This window comes from Fusarium keratoplasticum, chromosome 4 (assembly GCF_025433545.1).
Source record: "Fusarium keratoplasticum isolate Fu6.1 chromosome 4, whole genome shotgun sequence".
NCBI lineage: Eukaryota > Fungi > Ascomycota > Sordariomycetes > Hypocreales > Nectriaceae > Fusarium > Fusarium keratoplasticum.
Window position 1 is genome coordinate 3,551,920 of NC_070532.1, and position 22,660 is coordinate 3,574,579.

Genomic DNA, 22,660 nt, shown 5'->3' on the forward strand with positions numbered 1-22,660 from the left:
CGACTGTTCAAATAGGTACAACCAGGAAAAAATTATAGACTGTATGGAGTAGATGTTCCTCATCATAGCTCCTTTTGGGGGAGATTTGCCGCCTCTAACAAAAGCCACGCCTCAACGCCGATACAATGCACATAACATCCTCCTTACTTCTGCTTCTCCAGACTTTGCAGGTTGACCAACTCGGCGTAACGCCCATTCTTCTTCATCAGCTCAGAGTGCGTTCCTTGCTCCACAATCCGACCTTGGTCAAACACGTAGATGATGTCCGCCTTCTGGATCGTGCTGAGACGGTGCGCAACCGCGATGGTAGTACGACCCTTGGCCGCCTTATCAAGCGCAGCTTGCACCACGTGCTCAGACTCGGAATCCAGCGCAGATGTTGCCTCATCGAGAAGCAGGATCTTGGGGTCGCGGATCAGAGCTCGGGCAATCGCAATTCTCTGCTTTTGACCACCCGACAGCAATGTGCCCTTGCTACCAACAACCGTGTTGAATCCTTCGGGAAGCGACACGATAAAGTCGTAAATGTTGGCTTCGCGGCACGCAAACTCGACGTCGGAATCAGGAACATTCTCTCGAGACGTTCCCAGGAGAATGTTCTCCTTGATTGTTCCCTGGTAAAGTGTTGGCTCCTGACTAACAAGGGCAATGTGTGAACGGTAGTCGTTAATGTTCAGGCCACTAATCTCCCGGTTATCGATGAAAATTCCACCAGATAGGGGGTCGTAAAACCGCTCCAGAAGTGCGATAGTCGTGCTCTTGCCGCATCCAGAAGCACCCACAAGGGCGATGTACTGTCCTGGTCGCACCGTCAGGTTGAGACCACGCAGGACAGGCTGCTCTGGTCGGGTCGGGTAACGGAAATGGACGTCACGGAACTCAAGAGTGCCCTCGACTTCGGGAAGACGCTCTCCGCTTTCCGACCAGGTGTCCACAACAGGTTGTCGGTCGAACAGCTTCTTGAGCTCCCCAGCAGCCTGATGAGCCTTGCCCATATCAGGGGCAAACGAAAAGATGGTACCCGCCGACTGTGCGCCGAAGATGACAGCCATGAAGCAGAGGAAGAACTGGAACATGGTGTACTCCAGCTTGCCAATCAGGGTACCACCGTACCAGAAACCGAGGGCCAAGCAGGCAAAGATCAGAGACTGTGATGCAGCATAGAGCAACGACGACTTCATGACCGAGATCAAGCTCTTTCGCTGCTGTACCGCGAGCGAATGCTGGTACTGCTTGAGGACATCTTCCTCGCGTGTCAAGGCGGCCACGGTTCGAATAGCTGAGATGGCCTCCGAAGCAAATGTAGCCGACGAATCGTAGGCAGCCTTGGACCGGCGCTGGAAGTGCGCGAGCATCCAGAAACGGAAGAATCCACAACCAAGGAGAACGGGAATCGTCGAGATGCAGACCAGTGACAGCTTCCATCCAATGGCCAGGGACATGGCGATGGCGGAAATGAGAGTCGTAGAGACCATCAGCAGCGTTCCCAGCGTCACACCGCTCAGACCAGCAACGTGTGTCGTCTCCGTCGAGAGGAACGAGGTGAGGGCACCAGAAGTGTTCTCATCACGGTCAAAGAACGACACATCTTGACGGAGCATAGTTCGGAAAGCACGATCTCGTACTCGGTGCACGAGACGCTCAGAACACTTGGCAAACAAGACACCTTGGATAATAAAGGCGAAGAGCTGGACGAAGGCGAGCATCACGTACATGGCGCTCCAAAAGTCCGAGTCCTTCTTGATGTGGTGGCGGTTGGTGTCAGTGAGGGGCTCGGATAAGACCACGATCTGCTTGGCAAAGAAAACTATCGCACGTATTAGTCAAGGATGGTATTGTTAGTTTCGAGTATTTGACGTACCGGCTTGGGTAGGGTTGCCTCCACCGCAGATGGCAGAAAAGAAGAGACCGATAAGCATCAGCTGCCATTCGGACTTGTTGAAAGAGGCAATGAGCTTGATCAACGTCCAGAGGCTGTACTTTCGCTCTTCTTCAGGCTTACGGCCCTGGAGAGCCACGCTGGATGCTGACTTGGTGGTCGTGGTACGGTTCAACTTGGCAGCGATATCGTCATCAGGATCAGCGACAATACCGCCCTTCTCCGAGGTCATCTTGCGGATAAGAGTCTCTTCCTCTTCATCAAGGGCCGCTTGCTCCTCGGCAGTCATCTCATCAACAGCAGCAATGTTCTGGGCAGACACAAGCTTGTAGTAAGCACCCTTCTTCTCCAGAAGATCGTTGTGGGTGCCTTGTTCCATAATTCGGCCCTCCGCCATCACCACAATATTGTGAGCGTCTCTGATGGTCGACAATCGGTGAGCGATGGTGATAGTAGTACGGCCCTCAGCGGCGTTCTCCAGAGCTGCCTGAACCACACCCTCCGACTTGGTATCCAGAGCCGATGTTGCTTCGTCCAGGAGCAGAACTATTTTGCGTTAGTCACATATCAGTTGGTTGGGTATTGCAATCTTACTCTTGGGGTCGGAAACCACAGCACGAGCGATGGCGATACGCTGCTTTTGACCACCTGACAAGAGGAAACCTCGCTCGCCAACATTGGTCTCATATCCTTCGGGAAGGGCAGAAACGAAATCATGAGCGTTGGCCTTCTTGGCAGCCTCAATAACAAGTTCCCGTTGCTTCTCTTCACTCGAGTTCTCGTGCGCGGTGCCGATCAGACCATAGCGAATGTTGTGAAAGATAGTTGTACCGAAAAGGGTGGGCTCCTGACTGACCAGGGCCATCTGCTGACGAAGCCATCGAAGGTTGAGCGTGGAGATGTCGCGATCATCCAGGTACACGGTGCCCTGAACGGGATCGTAGAATCGTTCAACCAAACCCACAATAGTACTCTTGCCAGAGCCGGAGGCACCGACCAGAGCAGTAACCTTGCCAGCTGGTATCTCCAGGCTAACATTGTGCATGACAGTCACTTCGGGTCGAGAAGGGTAGATGTGCTTAACATTGGACAACCTGATGGAGCCCTTGAGATGCTCAATCTTCTCACCTTCCTCACTCGAGGGGTCAAGGGGCGACGCACGGTCGATGGTGTTGAAGATCTTGGCAGCAGCAGCGATAGCGTTGGTGAAGGCTTGAAGGTTGGGCGCAACGTTTCCGAGGTTGAAAGCACCGATCATGACAGCCATGAGAATAGTCAAGATGTTGGAGAGCGAGGTCTCGCCGTCAATGAGAAACTTGCTTCCCTGCCAGAAAGCAAGTCCATAGTTGAGGTAAAGCACCATCATCATGCCAGCAATCATGCAAGCGATGGCACTCTTGACACGGAAACCAAAGAACTCGGCCTTCTTGAGATGGTCGTCATATTGGCGCGCAAGCCGCTCTTGGGTACCAAAGGCGACAGCGTTTCGGATGGAGCTGATGACCTCGTCGGCAAGACTACCTCCCTGGGCATAAGCTTCCAGACTCTGCTTGTTATACTTCATGATGAAGGTGGAACCGCCGCCCATGTTGAGCAGCAGGGCGACAACAGTGGAAAGAAGGATCAATGTCAACTTCCAATACTTGACGAAACCAATGACGAAAGCCGAGATGAAGGTAGCGAGCGCAGAAAGAGTGAGGGCAACCTTTTCAGAAATGCCATCCTGGATGAGGTTGGTATCTGAGGTGATACGAGTTGTGACCTCGCCGGCGCCGAGCTTGTCGAAGAAGCCAATGTTTTGTCGCATGCAGCTTTCAAGGTAGTGCTCACGAATCTTGGCTGAGATGTGCTCTCCGGTATAGATGAATCCCACAGTGCTGACCCAGACGACGACAAACTCGGCGATTCCGAGGTATACAAAGTACAACACAAAGTGGACCAACTTGTCGGTAAAGGCATTGTAGTCCAGCTTGTGGTTCACAAAGAAGTCCTGGAAAACACCCTGGAGGCTACCAAAGACAACAGTCATGAGAGGGAGGGCAGCACCACCTGCAATGGCGCAAATGGCCGACACAACGATGATGATGATGTCGTTGCGGGAGGAGTAGCGGTACAGCACGCCGACACCCTGCTTGACCTCGGGACTCACGACTTGGCGGCGCAAGATCTCGGCTTCGTCAGGAGGCAGATTCCTGAAGTGGTCTTCAAGGTTGTCGGCCTTGGGCGCCTGGACAACCTTGGAGTCTGCCTTTTTCAGGTCGAGCTTCTCGTGATCTGACGATGTTCCATGGCCAGGACGAGCAGTTTCTATGTCGGTTGATCCCCCGCGACTCGAGGAGGAGGGCCGCGAGGCGGTGCCAGCGGCCGTCTTTTCGGAGAATTCAGCGGCCATTGTGAGTGAGGATCAAGGTGTCGCGTTAGATGAGAGGCCGCGAATGGGGATGAATGTGAGAGCTGTAGAGGGACGGGCAGCGCCCTCGAGGAAAGTTGCGCAGGCAAAGCCCGAAAGTATGAGATCGTGGTCGTCGAGATCAGCGCGGCATGTGTATAATTGGTCGAGAACAAGGAAGCTACCGAGGGCGAGGCGTCATTACCCAAGAGACGAGCCACGATAACGATGCTCCAAGATGAGCGCGGTGCGATGAAGTCTCGAAGCAGCAGAGGTTGGACAAGCGTGGGGTGATATATAAATCCAAACACTAGCAATGAGGAAGATTGCGACCAGCAGGTAATAACAAGATCAAGCGAAGCAGCGAGGACTCGGGCGGGATACAAAAAGGGTCCCGGACGCAGCTACCTTGTTTAGCGTCGCCATCGTTGCGGGCCGGCTCTGGAGCCACGCCCCCCAGCGCCTCGCCAAGTTCTCGGCCGGCACAGTGCAACACGCCTTGAATTCGATTGCTCTGATGAGTTGCAGGGGCATCGGAGGGTCTCTGAGCTTTGGGAAAGAAAGCTTTGGATTGCAGATGCGGGGAGATCTCGGGGGCACACTGGGCTGATACTGAAAGAGGAATGCAGTTTGGCGCTGAAGCTGATTGTTTCTCAAGAATATAAAGGCAGCTTGTCGCGAGTTTCTCAATCAATGTTTACACATCTCCGATGCTCGACATCTTTTCCCTCTTCTGCCATGTGTCTCTGTTGCTTCTGCAACTGCTCACGACAGCATATGTGCTGCATCGCCAAGATTAAAAAGACCTGGGGTGATCCCCGACGCCCCCTCCCGCTCATTGGTCTGTTCGTCTAAGTGCGAGATGTCCGAGGCAAGGCATCAGGCAAATCAAGGACCAATTCACAATCAACCTCGTCAGCCAGCAGCGTATTCTACCATCCTTCGCATTCGTCGTATCTTCACGAGATAGCGCATCGCATCGATTGCGGCAAAATGAATGCCGACTCATCGACTCATCTTACAAGACGCATGGCATGTGTCTGTCTCTGACTGTCTCTGATTATCTTCAGCACGATTGGCTCCTGGTTGATTCACCAACCTCGGACTCTTGCAGAGCCCCGACACCCCGTAGTGGCGGCCAGAGACGAGCCAAGAGTCATTCAGCGGGCGAGTGGAGAAAGGGCTTTCGCGGCGTTCGAAACGGCTACCTCTTTCGGACACGGACCGGGGTTCCCCGATCCACTTTGCAGGACATCCATTAAATATTTCGCTCTCGCTTAGACAAACACGCGCGCCTGGGCTCTCGAGACGGACGCCTGCAATCTGGCATGCGAGTGTCTCAACTACAGAATGCGTCACTGCTAATATAAGATCGGCACCTCGGCACCACTGGTGTGGTTACTGTACCCTGCAGAGCGAGGGGTTTCGCTTTCGCTCTCGTGCGGTCTGTCGGGTCCGGCTTACTCCATCCTTTAACCCAGCAACTTTCCTCCGGGCTTATTCCCAGGCCACGAGCTTCTGGAAAGGCTTGGCTTTTTTGGGGTCATCGGGGGTCAGCCTCGAGGTATCACGCACGTTTCGACCAGAGGTTCGCTCAAGTCCCCATGGTGTATGACAGATGTGTCGCATTGCAAGACACAAACCGTTGTGTTTCGGCAGAATAGCACCTCGATGAATGTCGAGTAATCACGTTCAAGTGGCACCGTAGAGACTGTATGTGGATCAGTCATTCCTTCGCATTCTCGTTTTCCTCTTTTAGGGGAAAGCGAGTCATCGGGAACCAGAGATCGGTACGGAGTACGGGGCATACGACCGACAGCCCGGTCTCCCATCTTGATCGGGGATCGGCCACGTTCTGTCCCCGGTTCCCGTCTGGCCGGACAAACTCTTTTTAAGGCCGTAATCTCCTGGCCCAGTCAGAGCCTGCATCTGACACGGCCACCTTCAGCATGAAGCATTTAAACTTGGCCGTCGGTGAATCCTTGCACCGAACCCCGGTCTCTTCCTGATATTCATCCGTACTCTGGCCCATCAGAAGAGTTTGAGATGTGCGCTGCCCTGAGGGGTTTCGCACAGCACACCAGGTCTGGCGAACCATTCGCGAACAGCAAAAACGGAATCAAGAATTGCCTGAGTACGTATGCTGACCAAGGATCGGGTATCGGCTTAAAATGCATGAGTTGAAAATACAAAATATGACCCGAAAAAAGGGAGCCTGGCAGCCTGGAGGCGATGGAGGTAACAGCTGTCGCTATTGACACTCCCACAGCACAGTGTTTCGTTTCAGCTTCTTGCACTGCTATTTTGCTCCGACTTTCCCCAGCCCATCAGCCCTACCTACGTCCAGGAGATCAACTGACGCGCGAATACGCGTGTCAAGGCACCAGACTTTCCGATGTTGCGTTGTCTTCGGTACTGTATCGGTTAGGTCTATATAAGGTTTTGACTCACCGTGAGTCTTCGAGCTACTGTACCGGCGACTGTCATCTGCCATGACAGTAGCGGTCTCCAGGCGTCTACGTAAACCACAGTTCTGACGGCCATGTGGCGGTTACCCTGACGTCCAATACGGGTTGAGAGGTAGGTCACTGTCGAGGTCAACCTTCCGCTATCTCAAGGAGAGCTTTTGGCCGCGGCCTTCAATACAGTTCTCACGCGTTGGCTGTCAGCCATGTTGAGTAAATTTGACGGTTGCTCAGGGTAGGTGGTTACGGTTAAGCTGCGCAAATCCTACGGATGTTTATTAGAGTTCATGGTGTTCAAGGCGACAGTTGAGGATAATTGAGCTCTCTCTGTTGCAGAATCTCGCCGAACTACCTGCTAAGGGGTTTGTAAAGCTTCTATTTAATAGCTGTTTTGTTGTAGATCCAATCAGCAGGCTACCCTTCAGTACCCAGGTACGCCGCAACCCCAAACCAACCGAGAACAACGTGCGTTTACGCCGACACCAGGTCTCCGCATGTATCTATTCTGCCAAATACTGTAGGGTCATGCAAATGTTGATGTGGATTCAGTGTCCCTTCCACTACCCAGGTATGTTGCCACGAATCGGTGCCGCTATTCGGGGCCATTCGGATTGCCATCTAGTTGTCAATGTATGGCCGAGAAGCCCTGGTCTGCCAAGGTCTATCGTAACCAAGACATAGGATCCCGTTGAAAATAAATACCAAGACAAGTGTGCTTTTCTTGCGCATCTTGAAGGCATCGAAGGTTCTAGGGTGGGCTAGGCCAACACCTTGCTCCACTGAACTGAGGCCGGGTGTCAGGCGGGTCAAAGGTTCATTGATGATAGCAACAAGGAGCCCATTGAAAGAGTTCTTTCATCTTGCTAGAAACTGAACGATAAGTGTGCTACTTAATTTTCATAAAATAGTAGTTCTTTCAGCCTCCTCCTTGTCTCTAATCCTTCTGGTCTTGTTCGGTGCACCATACCTGGGTCAAAGGAAGGCCACCAAAGGCTTATCGCAAACCGTCATAGCGCCAACATCCATTACCTATATAGAGCTTCACAACCTTGATAAAAATAAAAAAACAAGAATCTATTCACAGCCTTCAAGCATTTCCGTCTTCTTATCACCAACAGCACATCCTGACAAGACCGCCCAATCAGCCACATTGCTTCCGATAACACTCGGCTCGTTTTCAGCTCTGCCACTTTTGCGTTGCCACTGGCACGTGTTCAACAACGCCCCTCTTCCAGGTTGCCAGCTCCAATTCGTGCGTGGCCTCTTTTCTCACCACTGAACTTCCATCCTACTTCTCAACAAAAGTCGCCAGCTCAAACCGCCCATCTCCCATCAAACTCTGGGACCGAAACATCTTAAAACCCGGGCCTAGGCTCGTCATCTTACAACACATCGAGACACCGCGTCCAAGACATTGATACCCCGCCATCATGATACCCAGTCTGTTCGCTCTTTGCCTTGGCCTCCCGGCCCTGACGCTCGCCGCTCGTCAGCCCAAGGATGCCATCAAGCTCTCCGACGTCAAGTCCCTTACCCTCCGCGGCAAGGGCGCCATGACGAACCACCGTCGCGTATCGGCCATTCCCCAGCTGCGCTGCGTCTCGCGCGGCGCTATCTGCGACCTCTACGAAATCGACGTCATGCGCTGCACCAACCAAGGCTCCTCCTGGGGCGATGAGGACATCGAATGGAGCTGCACCGCGTCGCTCCCCGAGGAGCTCAAGCTCGGCAGCACCGACGTCATCTGTGAAGGATATGCATACCCCGACGACCCCTACGTCCTCAAGGGCAGCTGCGGCGTCGAGTACCAGCTCGCCCTGACCAGCAAGGGCGAGCGACGATACCCCGACATCGCCAACGGCGGCTGGTTCAATGACGGTCGCGGTGGCATTGACTGGGGCGCTTTGGTCTTTACCATTATCTTCGTTAGCATTCTCGGCTGGATCATCTACTCGGCATGCTGTGTGGCCCAAAGGAATACTGCCAACAACAACCGTCCTCGACGTCGACCAGATGGCTGGGGTGGTCCTGGTGGATGGGGTCCTGGATGGGGCCCTGGCGACGACCCTCCTCCTCCGTATCCCGGAACGAAGCCTCAAAACACAGATAGTTGGAGGCCAGGCTTCTGGTCCGGAGCCGCTGGAGGAGCTGCCGCTGGATACTGGGCTGGTAGCCGCAACAGCAACAACAATAACCACTGCCACCACGATAGCAATAGTAATTACGGTAGCATTGGACGTGGAGGTGGAGGATGGAATTGGGGTGGATCAGGATCATTATCTGGCTCTAACAACTCTAACCGCCATGAAAGCACTGGCTTCGGTTCAACCAGCCGACGCTAGGTGTGCGTCTTATCATGTAGCTCATCTTGTTGACATCACGGCCATGGCACAATCATCAATCAAAGGTATTTCATCGCATAATCGACTCTTCCCATTTATCCTGCCAACTCGTACATCGCCTCATAACCACGACCCGTCTGAAGACTGCCACCTAACTACCAAGTATATACATGCAAGCAGCGAGACGCCTCATGCGGCCGCTGCCAAATAAAAGTACACGGACGACTTTCCAATTGTAGCCATCTAGCCCAGAGAAGAAGAAAACCGTCAAGATAGCCATAGCCTGTCCAGGCCGTATCACCCACCCAAGCTCTAGAGGGCGGGTTCCATCCAGCACGACCTACCGGGCGGACTATCCCGGAAACAAAGGCTCAAGCAAACCGAACAGAATAGCTCTTGACGGAGAGGATTAACGAAGAAAAAGAGGTATCGCGGCGTGTGTGGTGAAGAAGCAGGTTCTGGTCGAGGGGAGGGTTTCGTAGGGCTTCTCTGGCATTTAATGATGTACGGACATAACATCCATCTTGTCAAATGCTCGAGAGCAGGTGGGACATTTGCGCATGCGGTTGCTGATGCGGTCATCAACACACTGGTTGCAGAAAAGGTGGCCACATGTCTTGAGTGCCGTGTTCTTGAAGTTGTTGCGACAAATGGTGCACAAGGCAAAGGTCTGTTGCTGGGTTAGCCAGTGCAAAAAAGATCAACATGTAAAGCAAACTTACTCGAAGCATCTCCTCCTCTTCGGAGGAATTGCTCAATGCCTTGTTCTTCCACGAGTCGCGATCCTTCTGCACATGCTCGATTCGCACCTTGAGCTTTTCCACTTCTGTCTCCTGCATAGTGTTGCGCTCTCGAACCACCGCAGATGCCGCATCCTTGGACTTGACCAGGTTCGTTAGGTCGTTGACTTGCTTACTGAGCGAGTCTGTTCGTCGGACTGCCTCCAAACTTGTCGCTTCCGCCCTCTTGTTCTCACTGACAAGGCTGGCGTTGGCCTGCTTTAGGTCCGCCAGTTGCTTCTCCAGATTGCTGAGCAGGGTCCGGTTCTGCATCTCAAGTTCCTTGAGCTGCGCAATAATCTCTGAGCTCTTGCTGTTCTGGTGTCGTAGGGAACGAATCTCGTTGTTCCGTGTATCCGCGTCCTTGCGGGCGGCAAAGTACTTCTGGTCCGCCTTGCTCTTCTCGGCGATCAAGATGGTCATGCGCTCCTCCATAGCGCTCGAGTCCATTGCCTTTCTATGAGCAAGCTCCTTCATCTTCTTGTATGCCTTTTCTATGGCCGGCAACTCCAGGTTGATTGAATCGAAATCTTGCTGCAGCTTCCGATATTTCAGGCGAAGCTCGTCAACCGTCAAATTTTCGTCGTCGGGGTTGAATTTCTCTTGCTCCACGCTCGACGTGAGGCGCGAGAGCTCAAGCTCGAGAGCCGTGATTCTGTCGTCTTTGGCAGATGCGAGATCCTTGATCTGCTCCATCGATCCTCGCTCCTGCTCCAGTCTCGCTTTGCTCTGGGTGTTTTCGGCCAAAAGTTCGTCTCGGGCTGATCGCACTCGGGCAAGGTCTTGATCTCGGGACATGATCTCAGCTTCCAGTTCCTGCGTCACTTGGTTCGCATCTGCCTCGAGCTGACTTCGGAATGCCGATCTCTCCGCCTGCAGCTTCTCGGCCTCCTCACGAAGCTGCTTGTTCGTGGCCTCGAGCGTGTTGATACGTTTGATGAGATCCTCATTTTGGTTCTTGAACTGTTTGAAGACATCGGTCCGGATAAAGTCCTCGTCGGTCAGGGTGTCCCTTTTCGCCTTTAGAGTCGAATTTTCGTCCTGCAAGGTCTTGATCTCTGCTAGAATGGCATCCAGCTGTTCCTTTTGCTTCGTAGCCGCCGCGGTCGCTTCCTCGTATTTCAGCAGGATCTCGCCAGAATTTCCATTGGTCTCGCCACTCTCAGTCCCCGCATCGCCAGATGCCGAAGGTCGGGTAGCATTAGCGAATGCTTGTTGCTCCAACTTCTGCACTTGAGAACTCTTTGCCCGATCCAGCTTCTTCTCCGCCTTGAAGTAACGCAAAGTCGCGGCGTTGAGTTGCTCTGAGAGTTGGTCCTTTTCGCTGCTCAGTCGGTCTAGTTTGAACAAATATTCCTTTTGCGCCGCCAACAGGCCGGAAACCTTGCTCTCCAGTTTGGACACGCTTGGGTCAATGCTACCTCGTGAAGCAGCCAAATGTGCGAGGAGCGATTCCGCTTTCGACTTGATCGACTTGCCCTTGTCCTGGAGATGTTTCTGGAAATCGTGTAGGTCCTTGAAGCTCACACCGCTGAGGTATGGGGGCTCTGCCGCCGAGTCAGCAGAGGTAGGATGGGGGTTGTGGGGGTTCATACCGGAAGGAGTCGAGGAGGTTGTATCTGAATCTGCAAGGAGTTCGATCTCCTCGAGGACCTATCCAACAATCAGCCATGTGCCGAGTCGAGTCGCGTGCCAGATAAACCTACCTGTCGCCACCAGGCGTCAATGATTCTCAGGTGATCGTCATGATGTACGGATCGTTTGTGAAGTTCCTCAAGTCGCGACTCATAGGTGGCTGCCTTGCGACTATACTCCTGCATCTGTCGATAGATGGCGCCCTTTGTGTAGGCCTGGTAACCGAGGTCAGCGGCAATTTCGTCTCCACGCGTCGACAAAGTTGTATGATATGGATTGCAGGTGTGGTTGGGCGGGGGCGCGGCTCAGCAGGTGCATTGCAGATACACTTCCGAGCCGAGGACTGCTGTCGCCGGGAGCGAGCGAGCATTTCACTGGCTTGGTGAGCACTACCGTCCAGGACCGTCCCCGACAAGAATGGCATGGCACGAAGCCTGAGAGCAGAGCACAAGCCTCTGAGATGAAAGGCACAAGACGGGAGAGAGGGGGAAATGGCAGACGGGCGGGCGCTCGATCGATCGCTCGAGCATCTGCGGTAGAAAAGACAAAGACAGTCGTGTGACAGACACTCACCTCGATCCAACTCTCCTCTTTCATCTCGAGGGAGTCATCCTTGGCCTTGGAACCATTGACGGCGACCCTCTTGCTCGGAGGGGCCAGGTCGTCGGCGCTGCTGATGGCAGGCCGCTTCCTGTCCTCCATCTTGGCGAGCGTGGATGGACGGGGCGACGCAGAGGGGGTGGCCGTGAGAGGCATCAGAAGTCGCGTAGCACAGGGCAGCAAAGAGGGCGCGAGGCACAGGAAAAGCGACGGATCGGTCGTGGGAGCGCAGTGAAGCCAAGTCCCGTCGCGAGCCTGGGCGTGCGGGCGATCATCAAGAGGTGGCGCGGGGAGGGCGTGTTGTGATGATGGAACGTTCCCTCGGGCCAGGAGTTGAAATTTCGAAGTTGAGTCGCAGTCCAAGAAGCGCCCGGGCGTCTCCACCTTGAATGGTCAAAGGGGCTTAGTGAAGGGCTAACCTGATTGGGACATGTGGAGCCTCTCGTGCTTCTCGTGCCTCGTCCTTATCGATTCCCATTCCCTCTCATGAGCGGTTAATCCTCGCTCTGGGCACTCTGCTGGGCCCGGCCTCTCCACCATCCCGCATTTTCTCTGCATTTTCCATGAGTTTTCTGCAGAGGGTCTTTTTTTTTCCCCTTCGTTTTCAAACCTTCGGATCTCCCCTCGCGTTGTTGAAATGACCATAATATTCTGTACTTTGGATCGCGATACATACATGGCAAAAGCTTCACATTCACAATGAGTTCCATGTTCAAGAAGAAGGGAGGGCCTGCCTTCAAACCGAAGTTCCCTCCCCGTCGCCCCGCGGGACCGGCACTTTCACAACCTAAGCCAGCACCTCCTCCGCCGCCGCAAGTTCCTGTTGCTGAACCCGAGCCTCAGTCTGAGCCTCAAGGAGCTTCCGACAAACCCCTCACCGAAAAGTCCACTGTCGAACCCGTCGAGGCGCAATCCCAGGACTCTCATCAGGCACCCCGCCAAAAGTCTCCGACCCCGCCAGCGACGATCCCAGATCCTCCAGAACCAAGCCAGAATGTCGCAACTCAAGAACCCCCCTTGGCGCCAGCGTCGCAAGAGATCCCTCACGAGCCCGATACTCAGATTGGCGAAACTCGAATAGAAGAGGCCCCTATAGCCGCAACGACCGAGACAACATCACAATCAAGCGCTCCAGTGCCTGTTCCCACGAGCATACCAGAACCAACCCAAGCGCCTGTCGCGGAGAGCGCAACCCCACAGACAGATGCGGCCCAAACAGAAGATGCGGATAATGCGCCTTCTGCTGTTCTGCAGGCACCAACTCCAGATGACTCAGAGGGCCCGAGCGGAACGGAACCTTCCACAACACCATCCGCTGACGCAACTGAATCGACTTCGACGCCATCGACCGAGGCCCAGAACCCCCCCAAGCCGGCTCGAAAACCGCGAGCGAGGAAGCAGGCTACTCAAGCAACCCAAGATGGGACGGGCGCGGATGGAGAGACTGCGCGACCCAAGAAGCGCCAGCGAAAGCCAGCTGAGGAAGGCGCAGCACCAAAAGAACCAAGGAAGCGCAGAGCGCCCGCTCAGAATGGAACGGCCGCGCCCAGGAACCGACGAGCACGCTCAATCACACCAGAAGATTCCGAGAGCCAGGTGGTGGACCTGCAGAAGCTCAAGATGTCAGATCTGACCAGGGATCTGCACATTGGTAAAAAGTTTAGTCGACATGATGAGCTGCGAGAGCGGGAGCGACGTGCTAGGTTGAAGTCGAAACTTGGGACCGAAGGTTCACGCGACAGTTCAGCAACCCCTGAGGCCAGTGGACAGGGTGAGAAGACGGGCAGCCCGGTAACTCAGTCAGGGGATGCGTCGCCAGCCTCCTCGGGCCCAGCACCGCCCTCTGGTCCGCAGTTCCGCATTGTGGACGGACAGATTGTGGTCGACCAGAGCTCTCTGACGGTGGATCGACACGCCCGAGCAGCGGCCGCACGGGGAGACATGGAGATTGTTGAGGAAAACGACTTTACACGGCTCATCACCAGTAACTCGTTCATGAACACGTCCAAGCTCAGGGGCCCCAACATCTGGACCGACGCGGAGACGGAACTCTTCTACCGGGGGCTGCGCATGTTCGGCACCGACTTTGAGATGATCTCCAAGATGTTTCCCGGCAAGCAGCGGCGGCACGTCAAGCTCAAGTATAACCGCGAGGAGCGGCACTGCCCGCGCCGCATCGATGCCGCCCTCGTGGGGGAGAAGACTGTCAAGATGGACCTCGACGAATACAAGGCCTTTACCGGCAGCGAGTTCGAGCCCGTCGAGAACATCGAGGCCGAGCAGCGCAAGATACAGGAGGAGTACGAGGCTGAGCAGAAGCGCATTGCTGACGAGCAGGCCGAGATTATGCGCAAGAAGCGCGAGGAGCTCTTCAAGGACGACGACGAGGGGGATGCCAAGAAGCGCAAGAAGAAGAAGAGGCAGACGATTGTCTACGGGCTTAACGGGGAGCCCATTACCCAGGATGACTGAACACACAGGGATTGAGAGCGAGGTCAAAAAGGAGAGGTACACGGAAAGGGGAGGAAACCCAGATTCGAACGGCGCAAAGAGGCAAAACATCACGATACCCATAGGGTCTTTGGAATTGATTAGGTAGGCAAGGCAATTGGGCGGCTGTGCTTGGGGGTTTTTGGAACGAGGAAGCAGTCTCTACAGGTTACAGGCATTGAACATCCATTTGCTATTGAGTTAGGAAATACAAGTCCACTGGTATAGCTGAAGCTCGACTCGGCTCAGACATGATTGCGTGTAGATGGATAGGCGACAGACTAGAATGAGGCCACAACTGTACGTAAAAATATTGTATTCATCAATCTCATCGGCTGTCTGTGCTACCCTGCCCTTGCAAACATTCAAGGCCAAGCAGAATCCCCACGCCTGACGCCGGCGCATCTCGTCGTGCTGATCACGACTTGCGAGGCGGCGCCAGGGCGTTACCGCGGTATTTTCGGGTCAGAACGCCGTATGCCTACCCATATTATGTTGGCAATGCCTGGATATGCTCCATTCCCTCCCGATTCGTAATCGTAACACGCGCTATCCCGAGCAATTCACCCTAACCCACCTAGTTGCCAGGTCCAGTCTCGTCGTCGTCCGGTTGGTCAAAGAGGAAGTTGGCGGCAAGCTCTTCGTTCTTGTCGCAGGCGAAGTAGGCCTGAATGGCCTGGTCTCGGTCGAAGCCGAGGCGGCACAACTGCAGCTGGGTTAGTGACCTTGTCAGGGGTTCAGTTTGGGTGATTCTTACCCTCTCGATAGCATCGCGCTCCTCCTCGGTGACAGAAATAGCCTGGGCACCAGGGGGCAGAGGAACATCGTCATCGGCATCTTCGCCAAGGAGCTGGAGGAACTGATCGGGATTCGAGGCAATAAGCTCAGCCAGCTGAGGGTTGCCGGCACCAAGCTGCTGGAGGATGGGCTCGAGCATCTGCGGTTGTTGCTGGACAACCTGGCGGAGCTGCTGGAACTGGGCGTTATGTCGCAGGAAGTCGAGGTTACCCAAGTCACCACCCTGACCAGCAGCAGCCGCAGCAGCAGCCGCGGCGGCGGCTTGGTTGCCACCGCTTCCTCCCCGACCAGAACCGCCTCGCTGAGCAGCAAGATCGAACAAGTTGACGTTACCACCCTCATCACCGCCATGAGCGGCGGGTTGAGCGGCAGGGGCCTGTCCTGCAGAGGCAGCATGGTGCTGCTGCTGTTGCTGCTGCTGCTCTTGCCGGATGTTTTCGGGGATTCCCTAAAATCGAGTTAGTGACCGCGGCTTGTGAAAATGCGGGGTGGTGAAACCAACGGTCAGAAGATATTCGACAGCACGGTCAGGGTTGTTGAAGGCAGCGCGCATGGCAGCCTCGATCTGGCTCCTCTCAAAACCCATGGCCTCCATGTTGGCAATCGCCTCGGCACGCTGAGCGCCCATGGCCAGGCCCGAGGGCTCATTTGAAGGAGCGCCGGATCCGGCTTCGACAGAGCGCTGGGGGGTGGGAGTCGCAGGCACAGCAGCCTGATGCGATGTGGACTGGACAGGGGCGGCGGGAGCGGCTGGAGTGTTGGCGATAGGCTGGGCGGGAGTCGCAGGAGGAGCGCTGGATTCGGCCGCGGGAGCAGCGGGCTTGGGCTTGGGCTATCGCACGAGGTGTCAGTCAGTCTCGGGCCGGGGTGGCAGAGAGTCTGTGTGTTGCAAACCTTGTTCACCATGCACACAACGAAACCCTTCTCCTCGATGTTGTAGGAGGCGACGGTTTCCTCATCCTTGAGGATCTTGCCTTTTGTCGAGGTTAGTGGAGGTTGATGTGCCGTGGGGGTCCATGTAAATACCCGAGTAGATGAGCTTCTGTAGCTTGGGGTCCCAGCCCTTCTCGGCCGAAATCTTTTCCTTGACGGCAGAGATCTGATGGAGTGTTTGTCAGTCGACTGGAGGTCCAGTTTGCGCGGCCGCGATGAGCGATGGGTGATGGGCGTAAGTAAACGCGGGGTGGGCGTACCAGCTCGGTCGGTTCAACGTCAAGCGTGAACTTCTGCTGCTTGAGATCCTACGATGCACAGTTTGGTCAGCTATTTCCCGGCAGGTGATCGTAGAGCAGATCTAGATCTGGCAGCGACGGATGGTTTTGAGGCTGCGGCTGCGGCGCAAGTGCCGGCGACGTACTTTGAAAGTGACCTTCATGATGGGCGAAAGAGTCTGCAGCTGTTGGGTGAGGTGGGGAGGTGGGAGGCGAGAGGCGAATAGCGACGCTGGAATCGGAGCAGCTCTACCTCGTCTGTTGCGGGCTCGGCGGGGGAAAACGGAGGGAGCGCAAGCTGTCGCGGCGTAGGCGTGTCTAGAGGAGGTGTCGAGAGAGGTTTGAGGATCGAGGGAGAGGAAGAAGAACAGGATCGGTCGGGCGCGTGGAGAAGTAAAAAGAAGAGGATGGGAGGGAAGACGAGGGAAGCTAGGTTTGGTAGGCAGGTAAGGTAGGTCAGTTGCAGGCGTTGACGTTGACGGGACTGACTGCCCGGCTGTGGCCAGTGACAGTGGTCAGTGTTCAGCGTCTGCGGCGGGGAGTGCAGGCGGGGCTGAGCAATTGGAAGGCTCTCGCTGGCCTAGCCCTAAAAGGGCCTAGAACGACCGTGTTCCACCCCAGGCTACCAGTGGCGGTGCGCGTCCAGACTGGACGATTCAGAGCATAACAGTACAGTAGCTACGCTGCTATCGTGGGCGGCTGCCTGTATTCCCCCACGGTATCCCACGGCATAGGTAATTGCATAGACCAGGTCAGGGTCATCCATTACATATTCCACCAGTCAATGTCCAGCCTCGTCTCTACTATTTGCAGTTGCTGATGTTCTGAATTACGCCGTCACTCATTGGCTGCTGTTCTTTGTCTACCTCTACCTACCTAAGCAGGTACCTACTCCATAAATCTCCCTCAGCCGCATCAGAACATCTGCAAGACATCAACAGACAAAAACTTTGTCTGTCCACGTGTATGCACTATGGAACACATAGCCCTGTCGTGACTTGCCCATCACAGCATCGCCGTGCAACGCGGAGAAAACTTTGATGAGACAGTTACCTGCATGCCAAAGGTCAAGCTCGCACCACTTTGCCTTCATTGACAATGGATCCATCAAGTCAAGATGTCAACGCTATCCAAGCTCAACCACTCATACTAGAACATTCTATATCTAGTAGTAATACCCACGGGCTGGCTAGATCCTTTAAATATTCAACCTAAACCCTTTGAACGTGGCTAGTGCCCTGCTGTCTAAAAGGCATTCTACTTTTAACTATAAGATTACGGGGTGCTATCACCAAGTGAAAATATAGATTCCAACAGAGGTTTATCAATGAGTCTAATCCAAAACAGACAAGAAAGATAACAAGGTGCCCATTGCCAGGCATCCATGTCCGCTTCTCTTGACGAGTCCATCATTCACCATTCCCGTCCAGCTTGTCCACAATCGAAGACCGTTGGGGTCGGGACTGCATTGACCATTCATTTAAAGGAGCATCAAATTCTCTCTGCTCGAACCCTTGAGTCTGATATCCATCTTCAAGCGCTTTCATTTCGCAGATTCTACGGTTCCCAAAACTTTGCTGTGAACTCCAACTCCGCTTGCCAACACTGACAAGGTTCGAAGGAGGCAATGACCTTGCTAGGCACACTCGGCGATGGCACGCATCGATAAGATACTACTCAAAGATATGCAGCCGACCGCTCTCCTTAACCATCAAGCATCAGACGTTGAAAGCTTTTGGGTAAGGTTTGGGGGTAGGGTCGACGAGCTAGGTACGTAGAAACACTCACCCGAAGGAGACGAGGTCAAGGGGCATAGCTTTCCTTCCAAAGAAACGAGTCGACAGAGCCTGTCCTGAAGCCCAAAGCAAGAGCTTTGCATTGGATAGTTGAACAGCGGGACAGATTGTTCCTCTAATGTACACTCTGATACATGACAGTTCTCTTCAGTGACACAAGAGAATTCAGACTCATCTCTTCAATAGACCCAACAGGTCACATTTGCACAAGAGAAAATGGCAAAGTTGTTAAGTGGTGATGGATGCTTGATTCAGCTATCTAGGTAGTTGCCGTCGTTCATTGACTCGCGCCTCGGACGCGAAGACGGCCCTGTAATCATGTATATAAACGCCTCGCTGTTTTCCCTTCCTTGGTATAATCCTAATCCCGCCCAGCCAATCCACCAAGTTCTAGATGGACTCGAGTCTGGTTTACCATCTAAAGATCCCGCCGCCCAGTAGAAAGAATAGACAAAGGAAAGATGGATTCAAGCAAATGCCAATCCATGTCATGGTCCGCCTGCTGAAATCCCTATATCGTCGCGCACATATTCAATCGTCGTTAAACATTACCGTTACTTGCGGTAGTCGTCATCAGTTCTTCTTCCCGTTCTTTGCTTCTCCCTCGCTATCACTGTCCGACCTAACCTTGCGGCTGTTGTATCCGGTCCAGCTTGACCGAGACCCAGCCCCCAGTACCCATTCGGGGATTGGGGGGGTTATCGGCCGCTCTGATGAAGTTTGTGAGGATGCCTCCGCTTCCGTCTCCTCCCGGATGCTGGCCTGCTCGTCCCTCAGCCTCCGTGAATCCATACTGTCTCGGTGACTAAGTGGACTTGGCACCACCGGGTTGCTGACGGCGCGCATCTGGTTCAGTGATCGGAGGCTCTGGCGATGCGTGATGACCTGTCCAGCGTTGGGAGAGGCTACGACGACCGTTCCAGGGGTGGCAATCGGGGGTGGCGTGGGAGAGTCGGATCTGAAGAGAGGGTGGATATGGAGCTCGCTCATTGAGGGTTGAGGGCTCAGTGTTGGTTCCCGTCTGGAGGGCACGGGGCTGTAACTGCGGCTTCGAGTCCGGATCCTTGGGGGCTCGAAGGGCATTTCGTGGTTAGGGCTAGGCGTCCTGCTTGCAGTTGGGCTGCCGGGAATTGTCTCGAGGAAGTGGCCCTTGGTCTGTGGAGGAGGCGTTGTTGCCTCCATCACTACTTGGCGGTTCTGGGTGTCAACAGATGATGTGTCCCAGGTGTCGAAGGCATCCTCGCTGGATCGGTGGACGTGTGATTCGACTGAAAGAGGCCGTCGAGTCTCGGTTGTAATGAGCTGCGTCTTAGAAGTCACAGGTCGGATGGCGTTAGAGAGTTGAACCTTGATAGAAGTGATGGTTCCGGCCCTGGAGCGTCCACCGATGGATGGAGGGGGTGTTCGAGAGTCCATCGAATTCATCATCCGAGGAGCAGGATCCGGGTCCGGGGTCTGGCTGTAGCGGAGAGACTTGACAGAAGACTTGGCGCGGAAGGCAGCTGACTGGCGGTCCTCTTCAAGTGTGTGAAGTGAGAGGGCCTTTTGGTCAGAGTGCCGGACGAGGTAGAAGTGAACAGAAAGAAATCCGGTCTGGAGAGCAAACCCAATACCGAGAGCGACGGAGAGGCCGACAAGAAAGCTTTCCTTGTTCGCCCCGAGGAGTTTCTCGCTCTTGTCGAGTGTCGATTTGCTCAGTTGAATGAGAGTAGCCACTGTTGCAACAGTGGCAAAGAGAATGGCCAGGAGGCACGCGCCGTAGTCGACGCCGAGGCATTTGATTGACCAGTATCGAAATGAAGCTGAAGCGTATGATGAAAGAAACCAGCCGAGAGCAACGAGGACAATGGCCTCGAGGACGACCGAGACCTGCGAGAGGGTCCGACCACTTGATTCCCCAGGAATATGAAGGGTGAGGACAATGAGGACACCCATGATGGCCACTGTCGAAAGCAAGGCCAGGGAGCCCAATGCGAGAGAAATGGAGCGACGCATTGTTTCTGGTGAGTGCAGGTAAGGGGAGTGTTTGTTGGGTTGACTTGCAAAGCCCGAAGTCGAGGCAGTTCAGAGGCGAACCTCGCACTTGACGATCGCCAATTCTCAGAACTGAATGAATATGAATTCCTGACCGTCTTGAATGTTTTTTGAAGATTGTTTGGTGGATGGATGCTGCATAGTCTGGCTTAAGCCAGCTTTGTTGATGACTCCCGGGCAGCAAACTCAAATGCAAGGTTGTGAGTCGAAGCGAGGGTGGTGATGCTGCGAGTAGAAGTCGAAGAGACTCGAGTACGTGTTTTCGAGTTGTAGTAGTCGTAGTCAAGTAGCTCGAATCTTTCAACGATGGCTGGTTTTCGATGTTGTTCCTTCGCTGGGGCAGGTTATAGCCACGATGGTATAAGTCGAAATCCAAGCAAGCACCAAGCCAACTCTGGGTTGGCTAACGAACGGAAGAGATATAAAGCGAATGTAAGGCTCTGGAGCAAGAAGACCAAGGAGGTTGGTATTCTTGATAGCGAGGGACGCAGAGCCAGGAAAGTGAAGCAAGAACAACCAGGCTTCAAAGTGAGGTAAGGGTACAGGATATGGGAACGAACGGAATAAAGAACTGAACGAGGGAAAAAGAAGACCAGAGGGCAGGAAGAAGGGACAGAGGCAGAGGCGAGGACTAAAAGTAAAACGAACTTGTGGATGGGTACGTCGATGTGGGAGGTGTGTGCGAAGACGGGATGGAGCCGTCTAAGTCAACGTCCAAGCACACCAGCACCAGCCAAGAGAACATGGTTGTACCAACACCAACAACAGGCCGCCAAAAGGTACATGCCATACCGAGAAAGCACACGATGGCGGACTGAAAAAAGCAAGCGGCGGGATCCTGGCGTGCGTGTTCTGGGTAGTGCTGTGCTGTGTTGCGTGTCTCTGACCGGGCTGGTCCGGGCTAGGCCGGGGTCTACAACCCCCGTCAACTCTCTTGCAACTCTCACACACAGCACAGAGCGCAAGCATCGCACAGCTTCGTTTCCTAGGCCTGCCTGGCGTGCGCCTGAGGGAGGTGAGGGGCTTGACAGGGATCCCCTTCCCCTCCCGATCTCCGAAGGGGGTGCGAGGGTGTGGCAGAGGCTTGCTGGCTGGCTGACTTGTTGCTGATGCAAGTCATGACAGAAAGCCAGCCTGCTTTGTCGTTTCTTTTCTCTGCCATCTCAAGGCTGGCTGGGTCTGAACCTCTTGTGGTTCTGGTCCCTCTGATGGGCCCAGTGGGGAAGGGGGCGTGGGTGGGTAAAACGGCCCTGGGTTGGAAGGCTTGGAGTATTGACTGTGTCAGAGATAAGTTGAAGGTCAAGATGAATCGTAATTGAACTCATAGAAGAATGAGCAGATGTTCAACGCCGTGACTCGTTGCGAGAATCAGTTGCATGCATCAAGAGTATTGCATCCTGAGCCGAGGACTTTCGGACCATGCTCTGCCAATGTTTCCCTCACATGGATCGTAACGGGCAAACAGCAAAAGCCGGCAACGGTTCCCCAAACTCAAACTGCCGAACTGGCAATGATCACCCAGACCAGTATGAGATGAAAAATCTTGCAAGCCCTATCTCCATTGCTAGAGCACGAGAGGCATAGCGAGGTCGACGAAGCCTCTGGGTTCCCCGCCGCCCTGGGTACGCCATGCTGAATTGGGCATTTCATGGTGCGCCATCAAGAGCCGAGGAGTCCTCTTTTCATCTCGTTGCTGACGACATCATTGGGTGTGTGCCAGAGCTGGCCATCGGGTACCTTGCCCTAGCACCTTTGGCGTTAGATCCCCTCGATCCAATTCTAGCAATTTTTTTGTGAGTTGTGAGACGGCGGCGTCGGGGCTGCACGGGGCCATGAACCGTTGAGTTTAGAACTCGGCTCTTTGTTGACATGACGTTGCATCGCGACACGCAAAGGGCAAGTTGCAAGTAAATAGCAACGGCGCCATTCGCGTGTCGAGATTTTGGACAAGGCGAGGTTGGCAACTGTATCGTCACGATTTCTTCATGGTTATGGAAGCGAAGCGACGCGACCCTCCCTCCCTCCTCGCATCGAGACTTTGGGGAATCTCTCCGAAGACAGGGGGGAGGCTGATCAGAGGCGATGCTGCTGATTGGAGCACTGTGGGCGGACCAGAAGACGTCACTTCCATTCACTTGTTGATGCTCAACTGCAGTCTGCGGGCGGGTTAAGGGATTCCCCGGTCGATGAAGAATCCTCTCGAGGCCAGGCAGATGAATGATTAGATGAGATTGGCTGTCCG

At 54.3% G+C, this 22,660-nt stretch overlaps 6 protein-coding genes across 6 annotated transcripts; 2 read left to right on the top strand and 4 right to left on the bottom strand.

Annotated features, from left to right (window-relative positions):
• Positions 1-143: 143 nt before the first annotated feature.
• Positions 144-4,271, bottom strand: NCS57_00614300 (uncharacterized protein; the record flags this gene model as incomplete). The annotated part of the gene is made up of 3 exons (XM_053056039.1): positions 144-1,807; positions 1,862-2,425; positions 2,474-4,271. 3 exons carry the CDS (start codon positions 4,269-4,271, stop codon positions 144-146), a joined length of 4,026 nt encoding a protein of 1,341 aa, XP_052914994.1.
• Positions 4,272-8,163: 3,892 nt separating this feature from the next.
• Positions 8,164-9,075, top strand: NCS57_00614400 (Store-operated calcium entry-associated regulatory factor; the record flags this gene model as incomplete). Its single annotated transcript, XM_053056040.1, has 1 exon — positions 8,164-9,075. The coding sequence occupies one exon, from the start codon at positions 8,164-8,166 to the stop codon at positions 9,073-9,075; it is 912 nt and encodes a 303-aa protein (XP_052914995.1).
• A 496-nt stretch (positions 9,076-9,571) lies between these two features.
• Positions 9,572-12,245, bottom strand: NCS57_00614500 (E3 ubiquitin protein ligase; the record flags this gene model as incomplete). The annotated part of the gene is made up of 4 exons (XM_053056041.1): positions 9,572-9,745; positions 9,798-11,507; positions 11,561-11,704; positions 12,063-12,245. The coding sequence occupies 4 exons, from the start codon at positions 12,243-12,245 to the stop codon at positions 9,572-9,574; spliced, it is 2,211 nt and encodes a 736-aa protein (XP_052914996.1).
• A 543-nt stretch (positions 12,246-12,788) lies between these two features.
• NCS57_00614600 (SANT domain-containing protein) lies at positions 12,789-14,561 on the top strand (the record flags this gene model as incomplete). The annotated part of the gene is made up of 1 exon (XM_053056042.1): positions 12,789-14,561. One exon carries the CDS (start codon positions 12,789-12,791, stop codon positions 14,559-14,561), a length of 1,773 nt encoding a protein of 590 aa, XP_052914997.1.
• Positions 14,562-15,156: 595 nt separating this feature from the next.
• NCS57_00614700 (UV excision repair protein RAD23) lies at positions 15,157-17,049 on the bottom strand (the record flags this gene model as incomplete). The annotated part of the gene is made up of 7 exons (XM_053056043.1): positions 16,735-17,049; positions 16,571-16,618; positions 16,404-16,476; positions 16,272-16,351; positions 15,880-16,209; positions 15,337-15,825; positions 15,157-15,285 (listed from the first exon to the last, which is right to left on the bottom strand). Exons 1-7 carry the CDS (start codon positions 16,750-16,752, stop codon positions 15,157-15,159), a joined length of 1,167 nt encoding a protein of 388 aa, XP_052914998.1. The 5' UTR covers positions 16,753-17,049.
• A 1,908-nt stretch (positions 17,050-18,957) lies between these two features.
• NCS57_00614800 (uncharacterized protein) lies at positions 18,958-20,379 on the bottom strand (the record flags this gene model as incomplete). Its single annotated transcript, XM_053056044.1, has 1 exon — positions 18,958-20,379. One exon carries the CDS (start codon positions 20,377-20,379, stop codon positions 18,958-18,960), a length of 1,422 nt encoding a protein of 473 aa, XP_052914999.1.
• Between the last annotated feature and the right edge of the window lie 2,281 nt (positions 20,380-22,660).